The sequence below is a fragment of the Sceloporus undulatus genome, chromosome 2 (assembly GCF_019175285.1).
Source record: "Sceloporus undulatus isolate JIND9_A2432 ecotype Alabama chromosome 2, SceUnd_v1.1, whole genome shotgun sequence".
Taxonomy (NCBI): Eukaryota; Metazoa; Chordata; class Lepidosauria; order Squamata; family Phrynosomatidae; genus Sceloporus; species Sceloporus undulatus.
Window position 1 is genome coordinate 252,632,231 of NC_056523.1, and position 20,686 is coordinate 252,652,916.

A 20,686-nucleotide genomic window follows, 5' to 3' on the forward strand; every position below is an offset into this window, starting at 1 on the left:
CCCTATATTAACAATAGAATAAACATATTCACTAAAACAGAACTAATTCCGCAAATCTAATTTTACCTATTACTTCATACCACCCTTTTCTCAATATAACATGGCTTAAAATAACCATTTCCCATGCCATCCCCATGCTACACATTTATCCATAAGCCAACAAGCAAATAACAATATCCTCTGATCAACAATATCAGACTGGAACAAAAGCACATCAGGATGAAGAGGGTTGGCACAATACACTTAAACACAAGCACCCTTCCTTGTCATCCAGATGCCCTTGTCTATCTTTAAGGTTAAACAGAATTCTCAAACTTTAAGGATTTGGAGTTTAACAATACTATATCCAGAGAAATGTAAGCATTTCATTTAAGCAAAGAGCATATGCCACCTCTGGAAATTCACTCACGGGTTGAATGCTCTTTTGGCAAGGTATGGGATGTGGTAGCTACAGAGGAAAGCAAGTAATAACATAATTGGGGGGGGGGGTAGGAATCGTGCATCAGAAGAGGTGCTTTTTCCCTCACACAGATATCTTCGTGTGAACATTCAGTTTCTAAACAGAATGGATAACTTGCATAAAAAGGCAAGGTAGAATGAGTTCTACAACACAATCACTTCTATCTGCAACCTACACATCACAGAGGAAGATAAATGATGGTAGACATGATGTCTTTTGGGTAGTTTGTCAAATATTACTGCTCTCTTCATTGAGGAATGCCTAACAATGTTTCCAAAGAACACTAATTCTACCCTGAACATGCTGTGAACCTCCTTGATTTATGACATCAAAGACTCTTCTTTGTCCTCGTGATCCATAGCTATTTCCAAATATGAGGTATCAGGTGGTATTGTGATGGCAAATGTACCAAGAGCCAGACTGCTTCTGAGGGCAAACTTAACAGGGCTGCATAAATACAGTGCAAAACTAAGAAAAGCAATGTTCATGATGCAATTAATAAGCATCATGGAATTCACAGAGACTACTGGAGAGTGATGCACATACTATCCACTCAAAGTTATGGGAAAAGACAAGTACCTGTATTTCTAGCAGCTGTGACAGAAAAATGGGAATGCTGCTCAGAGGATAAAGACAAAGGCGCGTTACAAACTCGCCTAAAAGTACGTGCTCAGCACGTACTAGGGTTAGAAAGGGGCATTGCTTCCGGACGCCCCCAACCCTAGTACGTGCTCAGCACGTAAAATATGGTGGTACCCGTTCCACACGGGGGCCGCCATTATGACGTCACGACCGCGCCGCCTCCAAACAAGGCGGTGCAGATGTGAGGTCGTCGTGCCGCGTGAGGGCACCTAGAGCGCCCTTTCCACGTCACGAAAAGGAGCTCCGAAACGAAGCTGCTTTTGCAGTTTGCGTCGCTAGCGCAGCCTTCAGATGGCTGCGCTAGCGACGCAGAAGAGAAAGGGGCCAAGCGGCCCCTTTCTCCTCCTCCCTGCCATCACTGGGTGTCCTTGGGGCTTGAAGCCCCAAGTACACCCCTTTCCAGGCCGCAAAGTGGCGGATCGGGGCCTCTGAGGCTGCTGTTCTGGCAGCTGAGGCCCCGATACAGCGGGGAAAGGGGCAGGTGCAGGCCGTCCCAAACAGGGCGGTCTGTAACCCGCCCATGGAATGTGAAAATCACAGCTCAACCCTTCTGGTGATCAGACTTCAGGCAAGATACAACAATGAGGATACAAGTACTAATAAGTGTCCTAGCACAAAGCTAATCATGTTTGAGATCCTTCATGAGGAGTCTTAACTTTCCATGTCTAAGAACTTAACAGTCCTTTTCTGTGGCATTTGAGACCGCAAGCCTCCAAGGGCTGATGTAGAAAAAATACTATGGATTTAATTAAACAATATCTGAGAGAACAATGGCGGGTTACAGACCGCCGCTTTGCGGCGGTTTGCCGCTGCTGCCACTTGCTCCATGAGGGAGCCGTAGCAGCCACACCGCGCGACTCCCGCGCGGAGCAAAAAAGGAGCTCCAAAATGGAGCTCCTTCTTGCGGCGCCTCTATGACGTCGCGAGGCGCCGCTGGCGCATTCGCGACATCATAGGCGCCGCGACACGTCTGGACGCTATGCATCCAAGACGTAAAGATGGCGGCGCCTGTATGAACAGGGCGCTGCCATTTTGTACGTATTCCATACATACTAGGGTTAGGGGGGTGCGAAAGTACCGCCCCTTCCTAACCCTAATACGTATGGAATACGTATTTTTGGCGGTCTGTAACCCGCCTATGATTGTACTTCTGTGCTTTTAAAGGTTGTATAGAAGAGTGAATTTCAAGAGGTGGAGCTTGTTCCCTGGTAGCATGACAAACACCAGCAGCTGAAATTCCCTCTTCTCCACATCTTTAAGGTACAGGTGTCCTCTCTAGTTTTCTGTTTGTCACCGGAGCCTTTGGCCTATCAGGAGGAGGTGGGCATGGGGGGGCAAGCGGCAGGTAAGGGGGGCAAGCGGTGGGCAAGCGGTGCAATTGTCTATAGAAGCCTCCGAAACATGCATTTATATTAACATTTTTTAAAAAATCAGCAAATTTTTTTGCGTGTCCTCCATTTGAAAATTTTGTCCTCCATTTGTCCTGGTTTATTTGTTTAATTATTTTTTTTAAAAAAATTAATTATTTATTTTTTGGCTTTGGCCCCCCAGTTGTCTGAGGGACAGCAACCCGGCCCCCAGCTCAAAAAGGTTGCCTACCCCTGCTGTAAAGAGCTGTGCAAAACGTACTGCACTATATAAATAAACATTAATAATAATAATAATAATAATAATAATAATAATAATGGAAAATGTGTCTTTTAAACCATTTGAAGTTTCTTGTTCTAGCAACAGTTACCTTTTACTAGATCATTTTCCTATTTCATTTTTAAATTAAAGAGTTCACTTTTTAAAGACCTGTTTGATTTCTTAAGGGAGCATGAAGCTGGGGTCACAAGTCTCCATGACCAGAACAGTCAGGAACCAAGTATTATTCTGTGTTCCCAATAACCACATGAGAGAGGGGGAGGGTGTTGAGCTCTTGCACCCTTTGGAACCTGAGAAGGATAAATATCCACAGAAGGGCTTATGCCACAGAACTGGGAAGAGAAGGCAAGTCAGAATAGATTTCAACTGCATCCTGAGCCGCTTTTTGCCACAGACACTTTTATTATCACTAGAAATAATTGGTTATTTATAAAAGCATCATTGCCTGACACTCATAAAAAGTGAACAATTCTCCAATATGAATTAACTTCAAGAAACTTAGCACTGAACAATCACATTATAAGAATGCTATGAGAAATCCTCAGGCTCATATATTCCCTTCTACTATTCTCAGCTGTTTGAACTTCAATTTTTGTTTTATTTTGCTTTTAAGTACAGTTTTAACAGGCATAAACACTCTAAAGTCACCAGATCCTGCATGATCATGGAAGCTAATCAGCACTGGCTAGTACTTGGATGGGAACCCACCAACGAATACCAGGTGCTGTAGGCTATATTTCAGAGGAAGGAACTGGCAAAACCACGTATGAGTATTTCTTGCCTAAGAAAACCCTATAAAATTCTTTGGGTCACTATATGTCGAAGGCGATTTTAAGGCACATACACATGCCACATAGTTTAAAATGTCATCTGAACACTCAGCTGTGGTTTATCTCAACTATAATTAATGGATATAGGCCAACTTCATAAAATATGGTCTGAAATTAGCTCCTTCCCACTAAACATACTATATATATTCATGTATTAGTCTAGAAATTCTAGTCAAAAAATTGACCCCAAAAATCCAAAACGGCTTATCCATGGGTCAATGTACATTTTGTACTTTAACTGTTATTTTAAAAAAGGAACCGTCCCCTTGTGAAAAGACAAAGTGTGAACTGTCTTGAAAGCACTTGCCGCCACCAACCTACTGTCTTATCCATCCAGTCTTTTGACCACAAACAGTTATCTTGCTGGAATGTCGTACGTTCTTTAGAATTGTTTTTCTTTGCTTCAACCTTTAAATCCTTTCTTACATGCGTCTAAGTTTTACTCTGGACTTATCCATAGGTCATATCAAATTCCACAATTTTCGCCTCAAAACCTGCCCTCGATTTATACATGAGATCGACTTATCATCGAGTCTATACGGACGGTACTTAAGATTAAATATAATTTCTCAACTTCAGTGGCTCAGCAAACTGCAGTTAATGTAAAATGGAAATGAAATCTTCTCCACAAATTCAACATTGTTACCTGAATTTATTAATTGTATTTCCTGGTTCAGTTATTTCAAGAAACTATTTAACTGAAGCTTCTTGGATTCTTTTCCCATTTGCGCAAAGGAAGGAATGAAATGGGAGCAAAGGGGCTATGTACAGGTGCACTAAACTCAGGAATATCCTGGTTAAGTCATGATCTGTTAGCCCAAACCATGAGATGGTTTTCTATGGAATGAACAGAATGCTGCTAAAATTTCCCCCCAATATCCCTGGATATACAGAGACTGTGCTGTGAGAAAATAGTGATGAAGCCTGTATTTTATAATCTCAATAAAACAGATTGAGTACAATTCTATACATGAGCTTCATCAATTATTTAATTAAGGAGTAAATATATAAGATGGATTGTTTTCAAACAGCAACAGCTGTAAAGGTCTACATTATAAACTTCTAAGTCCATCACTCAACCACTTGTGGAATCATTTAACTTACAGTTAACTAAAAAAAGGTTTTGAACTACAGAGAAATATTTTCATCCATTGTCTCTGAATAAAACTTGGATACAATTAGTTTCTCCCAAGGCTAGAAAGATTAAACAAAAACAAAGAGACAAAATTATAGAGCATATATAAATTGTTTTCAAAACAAACAATGGCATTTCTCCATATTACATTATTTTCCCTAATTGAAAGTCTGTTTTTACAGCATTCTCTGGGTTGCTGATTTGCAGGCTTTGTACTTCACTTGAAGTTACCAGAGTTTAAACTCCATGTATTAAAAACTATCAAAATTACTTCAGTTTATATGCTACATCTTTTTTTTCTCATTCAAAATGAGAGGCAGCACAGATTGTGTTTTAATTAAACTAGAACATATTTCAATGCAATGTGAATCGAGCATGTCTCAAGAGTGGTTTCTAAAAATGACACACTGTCTCTGCTGTAGATGCTGCACCTTTAAATAATCAAGTTAATTTAAAGCAGTTAGGGAGAGGATTCATTTGCTTACTTGTATCCAGCTGTTGGCCTTCAATTCCACTGGGTTCTGTGGTTCACCACTGTACAGACAACATAAGCACCACATTAGAATCTTCTGGCATTCATCTGCAGATAGTAATCCAAATAAGAATAGCTTTTTTGAAAAAAAATTCAAAGAGCAAGAGCAATCTTTTTGTTGATGTTAATAAACAAAAAAAACCCCATGAACCAAAGTCATTCTTTAGCTTTAAATTTTTGCATTATATGATGTGAAAGTTTTCCGGTGATCACATATAGAAAATGTTTCTTCTTGCTTTTTATTACTACAATATACACGTTAATAGAAAAGGGATACTATTCTGTACAATTATGGATTGGAGACAGAGGCAGTTAGTCACACTTTTGTCCCTTTGATTCAATGAAATTCATTAGTCATGACTGAAGTAAATCCCATTAATTTCGATAGAACTAATGCCTGTGTGCCTTTCTCTGGATCAGTCCCAATTACTTTGGCTATGCCTTTATCTTTTTCCCCATTAAAATCAAGTATACATAAGACAACATTTATACATAATCTTATTTTAAATTTCAATACTACAAGGGTGCTTTATACAACAGATTATTTCACCTTAATCTAACATACAGCTGAACTGCTGAATCTCTTTATATTGTACTGTATCAGGTACTTTCAATATATCATGACTTCCTTGACCTTTCAGTTTTTCAAGGCACAGGGATTCTTTCAATAGTACTATGAGCATGTTGTTTACTTAGAAATGACTATGTAAACCCAGCTGGAATTGTCTCTGTTGGCCATGTGAAATCTTTCTTCAAAGACCATTAGACCTAGCACCACATTTACATGCTTGATTTAGGGCCTGAACAGATGGCCCTTTTAAGCTGCCATTTGGGCAGCTTTGGAGAGTGGTATTTAGAGGCTGCATGTTGTGAAGCTGCCCAGAAGTCAGGCAGCTGCCCAGATGTGGGCAGCTTCATGATGCTCCGTTAGTGCAGTATTTACACACTACATGTCACCAGAATGTCACAATGCCACCATGGGGCCACAGTGGGGCTGGCAAAGCTGGCTTTTCCTTGGCCAAAACTTTTTCGGCTGGGTTCAAGGAGGATTGGGGCAGAGGTATGTGGTTGCCATGGTTCCAATCCATCTTCGAAGGAGTGGCTTCAAGCCATCCTTTCCTGCCTGTCTGTTTACCCCCTCAGATTGTTGTTGTTTTTTATAACATTTCGTAAATGCCTCTTTGGGCACATCAAGTCTTTTATGTATGTCAGAGAATACTGTGAACTTTTTTTTTTTTTATAACATTTGACAGACCATACAGAGGAGAAGACTGTAGCTCAGTAACAGAGCATGGCACAGAAGATCCCAGATTGACTAAAAAATGCCCTCTGTCTGAAACCCTAGAGAGCACTTCCAGTCAGCATAGGCAGATCAGTGGCTTGATTCATGTAGAGCAGTATTTTTTATTCTGAAGAAGTTTTTTTTCTGGCAACAACTAATAACTGATTTCAATGAAAGCGAAGTATAGCTTTGCCTGGAGATATGAGGCCAGCCACTTGTCTAATTAGCCAGCAATGTCTATCCTGGCTAATTACAATTGCCAGAGGAGGTTTGGCCAATTGGGTGGAGGAGGCTGCAAATGCTTCTTTGAAATAGGGCTATATTCCAACTTTTTAAAAAGAAGGAATTGTAAGAATTCTTCCTTTGTTGAAGAAACCTTCATTGGACCTGACTTCCCTAGGTAACTATCAATTAGCCTCTGATTTCCCCTTTCTAAGGCCTGTTACAGACTGCCAAAATAAAGCTGCTTCGGGTCTCTTTGGAGGTATGCTATTTAAATGATGCATGGGTCCTAAGAGTCCGGAGGTCGCGCCAAAGCCACACTCCATTCCTAAGCATTGGAGTTAGTGTTCCCAGCAAGCACCACACTACATTCCAGTAACTCCCTCCACTATTTATATGGTTATCTACTCACTTTGGCTTTAGGCTACATCTTTCCTCCTGCCTTTAAAATTGAACTTGTCACCTCATCACCATATCCATAAGTTTTGCATTTCTATTGCTATTCACACATATGACCTGCTCATTAATAGCTGTAAAGGTCTGTTCATAAGCACTTCACTCCAGACTTCTAATGAAATAGACAAGTCCACAAAAGTGTATGCTACCAAGTGCTTTCTCTCAGTCTGAAAGGTGTGTCAACATCCCTTTGTATACTTAAATGGACCAGTGCTTCTCAAACTATCTGATATGGTATCCCAGCAATTTTTTCCCAACATACCAGAGACTAGTACCACATTTGTGCCATATTATTACTATAGTCACATAATTTTCTTGCAGCTTGCAGCAAATCAGCAGCCACTGATTTCACTATCTTAGTAAAATCTGACAGAACTTTGAGAGCCCAGAGTCACTACCACAATGAGGTGGCAGAATAAGACTTCATGGAGAAATCTTTAAATCAGACATGTTTTTGTGATTATTACCATAAAAAACCCCACAAAATCCAAGAATAAATATGCTTATTTCACAAAGCAAATTTCAAGCACTCACCATAGGCAATGACAAGGGGATTCCAACAAAGTCGTCCCAATAACTGACCAAGCAATGGAAACTGCTGGACAGCGGTAGTACAGTTCTGGAATTAAAAGAGAATGCTCAGTCTCAAAAACTTTGTCAAAAGTTATTGAGTGTCCAAAGAAAGAGTGGTTTGGAGAAAATTATACTGTATATAGGTACAGCATCTGCAAAGACAAATTTCAGACTACTGTATAAATGTTACCTAAGAAGTCTTATCCATTCTTCAGATGGTCACAGAAACTTCTGTAAAGATGACTCATGACAAGGAAAGCACTGGCCACAAAGGAGATTTTGGAGAGGAGAGTGTACAGACAAAATATAGGGTAAGTTCCCACAATGCACTATTAGAACAAATGGGGAGCACAGTCACAGGATCCCATACAGACCTTCAAGCTTCATTTGCATATCTAGAATGCTGTTGGACACAGAGCAATGTTTATGCTGGGTGTTATGTGCATACCCCCTATCCCTGGTTAGTTACACTTGAGTCAGCAAACACATAGGTTTAATGAAGAGAGACTATTAAAGTCTTCGGTAACTTATGGTTATCAGGTATGTAGAGTCTGAAGCTGTCTGATAGAATCCCTCTCCCAAAGCTTGTGTCCTGTTTTTCCTATCTACTTCTGAGTTCAAGAACAGAAAGACAGGGTTCAAGTAAAGGGAAGGACTTAGTTCTTGAGACTGAATGACTGGGTCTTGAACTGACTCCAGATGAGAAATCACTGGCTCCTGCATAAGTGTGGACTCCCTTCCAAAAGTGACTACAGTCCTTCAGCACAACTGAAGCATCATCATTCATTACTATAAACACTTTCAGTTTAGCCCATCTTCTGTGGCCAAGACTGTATCTATTCAGGCTGGTTTTTTTACATAAAGAAATTTAAATAATTAAAACCTGGTGTTAATCTATTGTTTTTCCTAGCTTTCAAGATGAGACAAAAATGAGTGCAAAAAATAAAGAATAACACCACATCATACAAAATGTCAAGCCTCTTACATCATGCTATGGATTATATGGAGGGCTGAGTAATAACTGCAGTACAAAGACATCCTGAAGTTTCTATAACAGTTTGCTGTATTCTGTGTGACATCATATTTAGTCAATTCCAACCTGAAATTTAACAGACACTATGTCTACAAACCTAAACAAAATTTGACCAAATGGAAAGCAGCTTTGCTACAAAAGTAATGCATGATATAGTTTATAAACAGTATTATGCAATCAGTCAATGTTTTTCCACTTTTGTAGCTTTACTGCCTAATAAATGAAAGCTTTCAAAATGATACTAATTTGAGATAATACATAAGTAGCAGAAAAGATTCATACTGATATAATAATATCTTCAAATTTGTCCCACGGTTGGAGCTAGCTCTAGATAGATGTATGTGGCCAAAAATAGAAGGTCCATCTGAAGTCAAGGTATTTCCAAGAAACAGACATATAAACAATCCCTCATCTACAACTGATTTTTCATTACCCTATGTGGCACTTTTCTCATTTGTCAAATGCTGCATTGGTAATAGAAATTTTAATTCATACTAACATATCAAAAAATTTAACAAGCTGCAACTTGTCATCGCAGAACAATTACAAATTGCCAGACAATGCAAACATTACACAGGCATGACTAGAAATATTTGCTTGAGATCTAGTGGTGGTGGGCTGAAATGTCTTCATATGCCACAGCAGTGGGGTTCGTGTGTCAGCAGACTGTTTATGATTTAGGGGATCAGTTATAGTTTTGTATGTTAAGGGTCTTTAAATAATCCAATTTGTGACCTGAAAACCAGAATCAAATACTTGTTTATTATACATTCTTTTAAAAAAGGTTACTATGTTGGGTAGGAAATCTCATGTGAGAACATAACCAATCAAGAAGAAAAAGCTCCTTTCACAATAAATCAGGAACACAGGAAACACATTCCTGTTTCCATTACCTGTGGCTGTTTCCCCAATTCGCTTCTGTGATCCAGCAATACATTAGGTCAATACTACAAGGCTTTCTGCTACTGTTAGCTTTTTGTCTTGTCAAAATGTGGGGTGCAGAATGTTTCTGTAACAGTCTTCCAAACAGTTCATTCTTCCAGCTAATTCACTTACCATATGTTTCAAAGCTCCATAAATCTGCAACAGAAATTCCTGCAATTCAGGCAAGTGAAGGCAGACATCTTGCTGAGATTCTGGAGTGGTGCTTTGACCCCACTTAAGAGTCTTGTGCAGCCAAAACTCAAAGCTGAACTTAGTGAGTCCATCTTCAGCCATCCTGTCACCTTAAAAACAAAAAGAAAAGGGAGAAAGCTATTCTGTGAGGGGGAGAAATGTTGCTAAACATTTAACACAGTACAAGATGTAGAATTAAAGATTTCTGCAGTGTGGATGATGTGTATGCTTATTATAACACCATCTAAGATAGTCTTGTGCATAAGTTGCAAGAGGGAGCAATCAGTTATCAGTCAAATATATCAAAATGCATTCCTTTGCTGTTTTTTTATGATAGGTGTTTAAGAATCAATACTTGTGGTAAAATTGTATAAGTAAAAATGTTTAAGGAATCATGGGAATGTGTACCATTTGCAGCCTGTGAAAAACAAATGCTGTCAGAATCCTACTTTTCAAACTGAAGGCACCCTTGGGTTTCAATATTTCACCCAGAAACCACATGTTTGGAACAAGAGATATACTGCTAATCTCCAACATTCACAAATTTGAAGGCTTTTAAAATGCAATAAATCACAATTTTCCATGCAAGGTAAGTATTCAGATATTCCAGTGAATGTCAAAACTCAGCCATAAATAACACACACTTCATGCATAGAAAAGGAAGGTCATTTTCTTTTTTACTTCCTTGAAACTGGGGGAACTGTCACTCTACTCCACACCTACCTACTGGTGTGGTGTATGTGTATGCGTGTGCACCCCTTCAAGTCACCTGTCTATCTAATAACAATCCAACTGGTTCAAATTCTTCTCCATGATCCCTTAGAACCAAGTCATGTTTGTATTATGGCAGCTAATACAAGCTGCCATTTTGTGCATGCTGACTAATTTTGTGAATGTTCCAGCAGATAAGATCAAGATCACCGTTCAAAAAGTCTAAAAATGTAAATCAGAAAGTGTGAAGCAGTGACCATTAACAATCCTTGACAGGATCATAGCAGGATTTTGCTTGACAGTTTAGTATCAGTAAAATCTACCGGTATGTTGCCACTGCACCATCCCTTACCAATATGTTTTAAAGGAACAGGGTTAGTGCATGTGCCCAGAACAATTTCTATAGCCTACATTTCCATCTGAAGGAAGGAAAGCAAGGACATATCAGCCAGACAGATGGTGTTTTCAGGTACACTGGCATGTGCTCAATTCTTCGAACATGAAATAAGCAGAACAACAACCAGTGCATTGAATGTCACAGCTAGATGTAAAAATCCATGCTTCTGGGATACCTTCGAGCTAAATGCCAAGGAGCTGCCAAGGAAAGAAAGTGAGAGAGATCTAATTTTAGTAACTAACCTCTGCGCAATACTACCAGCTAAGACTACCAGTCTGGATAGCACTAACACGTTACTGCTTACTATATTGGGATAAAGGCGGGATATAAGAAAATAAAATAATAAAAAAATAGTGAAAGGCAACTTGGAAATATATTGCAGATAGCAGGAGAGAAGAGGTGTAAAAGACAAACTAGATACTTGTGACAGCATCCTCCAGCTTATTAAAAATAATTTTTAACTTTTGTTTAAATAATTAAAAACAGTAACAGAAAGTCCCATTTCAGATCCACACCATGGTACTGGATGCTTTCACCCTTTCCCTCATATTGTTTTCCTAATGGAGATCAGCATACAACTAGCTGTTAGTTTATCCTTTAAAGGACACTTATGTATAGAAACTTACATTTTACCTAGCATAGGTTTGGAAAAAGGAAGGATCTACACTGGGAAAGAGTGAATGAAATAATTCTAAAATGCCACCTCACTGCATGCTCAGATATGATCTCTGCTGCCAAAATTTGGCCTAGTTTGGCCCCAAGTTCTAATACTTAACCTAAGAACTTACGTACTTTTCATGGGAAAATGGGGGTGGAAACTGCTTTGGGAGGGACTGATGCCCAACCAACATTTTTAAAATGTTAAGACACAGTGGGGGCCCTTTCACATTTCATAATTAAAACAATATGATTGGCAACTTCCTATGATATTCTGGGATTTGCAGTTTAGAGAAGGGTATTTGAAATTTTCTAAACTACAAATGGGTTTGTGGCTTTCCTAAACCACAAATCCCAGGATCCTTAGAAAGCAACCATGGCAGTTAAACTGGAATCATAATGCTGTAACTATGTAGTGTGAAAGAGCATCAAGTTAAAAACAAAAGCCTGAAACACATGGGCCAAATAAGGCAGCTTTTATGCATGCGCCCAAATGATACATGCCCCCAAAGCAACCAGGAGCCACTCCCGTACTGCCAGAAGGAATCCAGCACCACCACAAAAAGAAGCGGAAATAATTGGCTCTTGGCAGCACCTGCTTGGGACCACAACGGTGGCCCACTTTGGAAGTGGTCCCCACAGTCCCAGTGCAACCAGCATTCCATATCCATAGATTCTGCATTCATGGATTCATCCAACCACAGCTCAAATATATTCAGAACTATAATAATAGTCCAAAAAGCAAACCTTGATTTTGCCATTTTAACTAAAAGACACCATTTTACTATACCACTGTATATAATAGGACTTGAGCATCCACCGATTTTGGTATCTATGGGGGAAACTGGAACAAAAACACAGGGGATACTAAGGGCACATTGTATTCACAAATATTCCAATTTTTCCAAACATTTGCAGTGCAAGCAGTGAATGCATAACTATTTTTTAAGAATCCATAATTATGCATAGTCAAATTGTTTCACAATTTAACCATTACTATACTAGATAATTATCTCTGCGTGAGACAGCATGGATATATTTATACCTTATTGTTTAAGCAGCTATAACAAATAATGTTTCTTAGTCATCCAGGTGAGACACAAATGGTACTACCTCTGTTTACAACATTTCAAATGACAATGTTTCTCCAGAAATAAAGTCTCACCCACAATGCATAGCTCTCCCAGTGTGCGCATATAACTGAGCAAGGAGGTTGAGGTGAAAAAATATATAGAAACAAAAGAAAAAATGGTGAATCAAAATATGAAGAGAGAAAGAAAGAAAGAAAGAAAGAAAGAACATGAGGGACCTATTCATCAGGAGAACACCTGAATAGAAGCTGTTCTTGCTGGTGGATGGAAACTGATGGTAGTTTGGTAGGCGAGGACATGTGTGGTAGGTGAGAGGGAATGGTGTGTTCCCACGAAGTTATGTAGTTCTTAAAACATTCTAAATGGAGTTTCTGTCCATTTGTGTGACGCACAGAGAGCATGACAAAGAATGAAACTATTCAGTGTTGGCACTGGGTTTTGAGCTGACAAGACTGAGGTTTTTTTTACTTGCCTAGAGCCTCAAACAGGTGGCCCAAAAGGGCCACTGTTAGGCCGATCCAGGAATGGAGCATACATATGACACATGCCCCCAGATATCTCCTTACTGCTCTTTTTTTTCCAGCTTATTCAGGTTGCTGCTGTCCCATGGCAATCAGGGCAGGAGCGATCTCTGACCGCTCCTACTGCCCTGTCTACTTTGCCCCTAGGTTAGAGGAGTAGAGAGGGACAAAAAGCAATTGTTGTCTTATAATTTCTGGAAGAGGCTTCCTTTGTCTGCTTAGAAGGGGAGTGTGAGAGGGGTAAAGAAACTTGAATTTAAAAATTTTGGTGTAGCTGGCACAGGTTTCCACTGCTTGCTTAGGTGGAGGGCGAGCAATGATGTTCAAAGATACCTATGGGATTGTCTCCTCTCATTTACCTAACGCTCAATTTACACTGCAAACCCAGGTACGTAACCCCAATGTAACTTGAAACTCACTTGTAATTTAATTGTCTTGATCCATAAGAAGCTATTAAATCATTCCAGTTAGTAAAAACCAAGCCACAGTGCTATAGTGGTTTGAACACTGCACTATGATTCTGGAGACTATTTTCCTGAAAACGGCATACAATAATTGCTCTTTATTGGGAAAAAAATCTACTTACATGGGCTAAATCTAATACTGGTCCTATTTAAAGAAAAATCATGTTAATGAATAGGATTTGCTACTTACAGCTCTCAGATGTATTCTAGATAAGTTTAACACTCAATATTTTACCTTGTCCTTAAAAATATTTCTTAATTAGTTTGACCTCTGAATCTCATTCAGCTCAAGATGAACTTAAACCAACAAGAAGTGTGAGCAATTCTGTACAGAATCATAGTGAAACAAGGTTAGTTTAGTAAAAGTAAATCTTTAATTAGATTAGCAGACAATCATGCAGTACTCCTTTGGTCATGCTAAAATAGCTACATTAAACTCTTTCCTTTTAAAATAAAAATCAATTCAAAACAATTAAAAAATATTGTAAACTTTAAAATATGCTGTCTGAGTTCCAGTGCCTTAATATATTTATTTATAAGTTATTTAAATTAAGAAAAGCTTTTACGGTAATTTGTTCAAATATATTATTTAAAACACATTATGTGTACTCATTGATTTTTTTTTTCCAATGGGTATTTCAGCTTTAGAGCTTTTTAACAATGGAAAAAAAACTTGCAGATATTCATACAATGTGTAACGTTAACACGTATACTTTTAAAATGTTATTTACTAAATATAAATCAAGTGCTCATGATAAATCTTATGCTTCTTGATATGGGAAACTGAAGTGTTTTTGGATTCAACATTTTTCAGATTTTATGGCATTTTTGTACTCCTGTGGGCTTTGCTGTAGATTTTACTTTGTGATTGATTTTCCACTATATTAGTTTTGTGGTTTTATTACCTTGTGCATATTTCCTTCTTTTGCCCTTATTAGAAGCCAGCCGTAGACCCAATGTTAATTTGTGTGAATAATGTTTTAATGATTTTTAGGAAAATTTAGATAGCTAAATACAATAGATACTGCACTTCATAATGGAGAATATCAGTCATTGCCTCTTGGTAACAGATAAACAGCTGTTTGAAAGTCAAGTGCAATGAAGGCTATTCTCAAAAGGCAGAATGTAAATGAAAAAAGTTAGTTTGTAATGTATGATCACATTTTATATTAAAGTCAGCACAATTGTGAAAATTGGTTGCTCTTTACAAGCTCCACATGTCATTAAACATCTTTTCCATATATCCGTTCTTTTATATGTTTCCTGGCAGCCTCAATATCAGTAATGTACAACAGGTCTGGGGGTATCTCATAATTATCCATCAGAGATTCACACTGCATAAACCAGCTGCTAACTTGCAGCTGCTCCACCAGGTATTTTTAAGGTAGTCCATTATCTGGCATTTCCACAACTGAGGTAATCCCAAACAGGGCAACCAAAGTACCACCAAGTATATAGTATGCTCTCAGAACTGATTTTCCATGTTATCAGGGAGCTTAAACTTGTTCAGTCCTTCTCCTTCTTCCCCCTTTTCAATATGGCCCAGTACATTTTCTGGCCACAGTCTTTCCCCCTTTAAGGATTTTTAAGTAAAGGAACTACCACATTTCCTTCCTTGCCATAGGTGAAATTTAGAATAGCATCAGTCAGTTTAAAAGTTATTAAACTTATGACTGAAGTATGCCCATTCCTAGAGTGTCACATTAGATTGCATCAACCAAGGAGGTAAGATGATTAACTTGACAACAGGGGCTTTGCTCTTTTATTTTTATTTTTAGCAGAATCACCCTCTGAACAAAGTTGACTCTCTTCTAGAATGATGATTGTCACTAAAGCAAGAACAACATGTCAGCAATATATGAAACTATATAAAATTATAACAGAAGCAATATAAAGACCATACCTGAGCTATAAGTCAGTCTCCTTGTAATAATAACTACTATTCTCACATTTGACAATGGCCTGTTACAGACTGCCAAAATAAAGCTGCTTCGGGTCTCTTTGGAGGTATGCTGTTTAAATGATGCATGCATCCTAAGAATCCAGAAGCTGCACCAAAGCTGCACTCCAGTGCTTAGGAATGGAGTGTGGCTTTGGTACGACCTCCGGACTCTTAGGACCCATGCATCATTTAAATAGCATACCTCCAAAGAGACCCGAAGCAGCTTTATTTTGGCAGTCTGTAACAGGCCAATATGAGTTTGTAGAAGTTGACAACCTAGGCAATAACTGTAATCACTGGCCTGTTCTGCAGTAGAAACACTAGAACATTTGGAAAAGGAGGAAAAGATCACTCTTTTTCATGAAGCAATCAAGAAAATCTAAAACAAGTTCCAGAATACTGACTTACCAACTTAGCTGTAACTGAACGATCCAATGTCACTTGAAAGTTGGGATAAGAAAAGAAGAGGTGGAGACTCAGGCCTGTTACAGACCGCCGAGAAGCGGCGGTCTGCCACTGCCGCCAGTTGCAGGGTCCGGGAACTGCAGAAGCCAAACGGTGCGGTTCTCGGACGCTGCAGAGAAGGAGCACGAAAATCGCGCTCCTTCCTGGGCCCCGGAAGAGACACCGCGAGGCGCTAGTCACGCACTCGCGGCATCACTTCTGGGGTGCGACGTGCGGACGCAGAGTGTCCGCTACGTCAAAATGGCACCGGCCATGTGCCACCATTTTGACATAGTCATTACACGCGAGGGGCAAGGTGCGTCAGGAAGCACCGCCCCTCGCGTGATGACAGCACCTCATGGGCCCGTCTGTAAAGCACCTCAGATTGTTTAAATACTTCTTCTTTCAAAACATGTTTATTGTTGTTGCAAATAACAACACCAACAACAACATCCATGTATGTGCCCAGATGTTTGTGTTATATAATGCAAGTTAAGTAGAGATGTATGGTAAAAATCTTTACTGTTTTGGAATGACATGATAGAATATGAGCTTCTTTTTGTAGTTAAGTTTAACTGGATTGGCCTTAAAACTATATTTGCCTGATTTATTATATACAAAATGAGTAAGAAAAAGAAAACTATTTACTGTCACAGGCAGTTTTATTAGCACAACAGAATCTAGAGTTTCCCATACATAGTCTTCTGGAGATAAATTTAAATACCAAAAGTAGGAGACCCAAGGGAACTATGACCTACTTTTGCCAACAAGACTATTTTCACAATCAGCTTCTGGATAGCTGGCAGAAGAAGGCTTAAAAAGCACTTTATTGCGTATGACATCTTAGTAGTAAATGAACATGAAAACCAATGAGGAAATCCCTCTTTTTCCATTTCTTCATTATAACTTTCTAATATACCCACACATTTCCCAAGAGGCCAAGAAAAATAATGATTTCACCGATTCCATGTATCCCATGCAAAGAATTAAGAGTCTGCCACTTCCCTGGGTGAAGTATTTCTATAGGACCAAAACTGAATGAAATCAAGGGGAAAACATAAAACAGTACATTTACAGACACTTTATGCAGAACACCATTTAAAACTGAAACTCCACCATCAAATTCCATTTATCTTTAATGGCACTAGAGAATGAAATAAGCCATCTGATCAAGCAAAAAAAAAGGTTTCAAATCAGTTTTATCTCCCACCCTAGGCTCACTGCAACATCTTTTTTTTGCCATTGCATCAGTTTGACTCATGTTTGGCTTGCCTACTAAGATCATTTTCACATGCTGTGAAGTTGCATGCCATCTATCCTACATTCATGCATCTGATATTTCTTGCTTAAATGCCAAAGTTTACATTTATCCCTACCAAATTTCATATAGTTAGTTTGATCCCGGTTCTCTAATTTGTTGAAGTCATCCTGAATCCTGATGCATTAGCTTCCTCTCCCAAATTTGGTGCTATATACAAATTTTATTTGTATACAAATTTGTCTATATACAATTTTATTTGTATAGAGGCAAAATAAGAGAAATTGAGAAAAACAAGTCACCAGGAGCAGATGATATTGTAATTTAGCTGCTGCTCAGACAGACTCAACTATAGTGCTAACTACCATATGTCAACAGATATGGAAAACAAAACGATGGCCGACAAACTGGAAATGATCAATATACCTCCCCATCCACTAAAAAGGAGACACAAAAGATTGCAGCAACTATAGAACAATAGCACTAATATCCCATGTAAGCAAAATTTCACTCAAAATTCTACAACATAGATTCCAACCACACATGGAGAAAGAAACCCCAGAGGTCCAAATCCCAGAGGTTCAGGAAAGGAAGAGGCACTAGGACCACACTGTAAACATAAGATGGATAATGGAGCACACTAGGGAATTCCAAAAGAAAATCAGCATGTGCTTTATAGACTATAGCAAAGCCTTTGACTACACAGATCATGAAAGGCTATGGAATGCTCTTAAAGACATGGGAGTGCCAACACATCTGATAGTCTTGATGAGGAATCTGTACTCAAGACAAGAGGCTACTGTCAGAACAGAACAATGATGTCATGGGGACCCTTGTAGAAAGCCTTAGTGAAATCAAATTACACTCTATCCACAGCATTTGCCTAATATACCAGGCTTGTAAGAAGGTAAAGGTAACCCTTTGACATGAATGTCTAGTTGTGTCCAACTGTAGGGGGCGGTCATGAAAGCATGTGTTGTGTGTATGCCATATGGCCCAGGGGCTGCATGCGGTCTTCCAAGGGATTTCAAATGGCCCAAAAGGATGTGGAACAACTTCAAGGCTCCTCCACTGCTCAGCCTTCTCCTGAGGAGTGGATCATGCAGAAAAGGAGGAGGAAGGGTGAATGCTAACCCTGCAAGGCTCCTCCACCAGGCAAAGAGAAGGAAGAGGACACTTGAACCTGCACTGCTACTCCACTGCCCTGCTTTGTCCTGAGGAGAAGGCCAGGTGGTGGTAAAGGAGGAGGGAAATGAGTGCACACCCACCCTGCACTCTTCTGCTTTCTCCCAAGGAAAAACACAGGTGGTGGAGGAGGAAGAGGACATGCCAATGTTTCTCTTTTGCCTGGCTTTCATTTGGGAAGGCCAGGCAACAGAGGAAGATGCTCATCCGTCAAGTTTCCTCCGTCACTCGGCCTTCTCCCGAGTAGAAGTCTGGGCAGTAGAAAGACAGGCAAGGCTCCTCTGCTGCTCAGCTTTCTCCTGAGGAGAGGGCCAGATAGAGGAGGAGGACAGAATTACCATTAATTAATAATTCTAATTAATTTTATGAATTAGAATTCTAAATAATATTATGAACCCATCTGCAGCCCGAAGAAGTTTAGCCTATTTTAATTTTAGCCCCTATGTACTGCCATACAGGTCTGGCATACACCATTTATGCCGGTCTGAACCGGCCCTGAGTCATCAGGTATGATTCCATATGTTCAGCAATGGCATTTTCAACGTGTGAACAGGTCATCTGAGGCAGGATTGTTCTTCCTTCCAAAGCAAGCTGAAACTATGAAGACTGTCCCTACCACACAGAGATGCTGAGCATGAAACAACAAAATCTTCCTTGTGCTGCCTCAGCAGCCCAAAAAGGCACTACAGGATCAGGTTGTCTGACACATTAGACTTTAACAGAGTTTATTTGCATAAATTATAGATGGGAAAGGTCATGTAACCCATGCCACTGACACTGAATAAATATTCCCTCTGGTTTATTTTCAGTTACAATTAAGTTTCCCCAATTAATACCTACACCATTGCAAGCGTGGACTCCATTTCCCTCCGTATTAACTGCAGCGGCTGGTTCTGTCTTCTTATTACATTTCACGCTGCTACAAAATTACCACTGACGGAGGAGTTCTCAATAATTATAATTCTCCTCAAGTTACTTCAGCTGCTTTCTGGGAGAGAACAAAATAAAGTCTTGCTCCTCCTGCATCAGAACCTCCCAGGCAAACGCTTGTTCTTCTATACTTTTAGGAAGTGGGGAACCCTGTGGAGTTGAGGCATGGGGTATTTGTTACATCCTTCAGACTCTGTAAGCAGCATTTCTAACATGGAACGGATTAACTTTATTCTGTCAAGTGAGCTCTCTGGATTAGTGTCTGAATTGTAACATTTTAGTCAGTAACTTTTGTTAACAATTTTAAAGCCAATTGCCTATAGTACACCAAAAGAACTACAAAGTTTGCATAGAGGAATGCTACTATCTCTAACCTCATATATTTACATACATTAAGAACGCTCCAAGTCAGAGAGGAACACACTAAATTAAAACAGCAAATGAATTTTCCAAACTCGACAGCATGTGTTCAGAGTTCTCCAAAGCATTTGTGGGAGGAGGAGGAGGTTGCATGATATTTGTGCAGGGAGAAGATAAACCATTTTTGAAATACTTTCTCCTTTATAAAAAAAAAATGTTTTATGATGTATATAGGATGTATAAAATGTATGTTTTATGGTGATTATTAAATTACATAATTTATGTCCACTTAATACCAAATCAGCTTCATGTTATCAAAAATTAGGACAAATAAAGAGAAGCAACTGGTTATTATCAAGTGGTAAGTTTGCAATAGTGCAAGGTGAGACACTCAGTTTTAACCAAGCTCCCCCCCCTCCCCAGCATCTGCCTGTCCCCCTCAAAAGAAATCATGACCAGGAAAAAAGCAAGAAAATGAAAATGAAAGAAATACAGGGTCCCCAGCCCCCAATGCCTTTTTCCCCTGGGAAAAAAAATTAAAATTGACAAAAAAACTTTTAAAATGATTAATAAAATATTTTTTTAAAGTGCTCACATTTTACTGCCTCAAAATTATTTCTAAAAACTACGTATTGGTAGGTTTGGATGGAAGACCACATACAGTACCTGATCACTGCAATTCCTGGTCTTGATCTCCTTTTCTAGGTTTTCTGTGGGAATGAATTCTATGTCTGCTTGACATGAAGAAGTAAAGGAGAAAGAATTACAGGGTAGAGCAGACCGCCACAAAAGGGCGGA

General features: G+C 39.2%; 1 protein-coding gene across 2 annotated transcripts in view; it reads right to left on the reverse strand.

The window, feature by feature from the left end:
* The window catches only part of FANCC (FA complementation group C), an 83,204-nt gene that overhangs the window by 51,337 nt on the left and 11,181 nt on the right, over positions 1-20,686 (reverse strand). For both annotated transcript variants that reach the window (XM_042453711.1, XM_042453710.1), the window contains exons 2-4: positions 9,869-10,038; positions 7,741-7,825; positions 5,200-5,294 (exon numbers count right to left, since the gene is read on the reverse strand). In XM_042453711.1, the coding sequence (XP_042309645.1) occupies positions 5,200-5,294; positions 7,741-7,825; positions 9,869-10,030 (342 nt within the window). In that variant the 5' untranslated portion in view covers positions 10,031-10,038. The remainder of the gene's footprint in view (positions 1-5,199; positions 5,295-7,740; positions 7,826-9,868; positions 10,039-20,686) is intronic.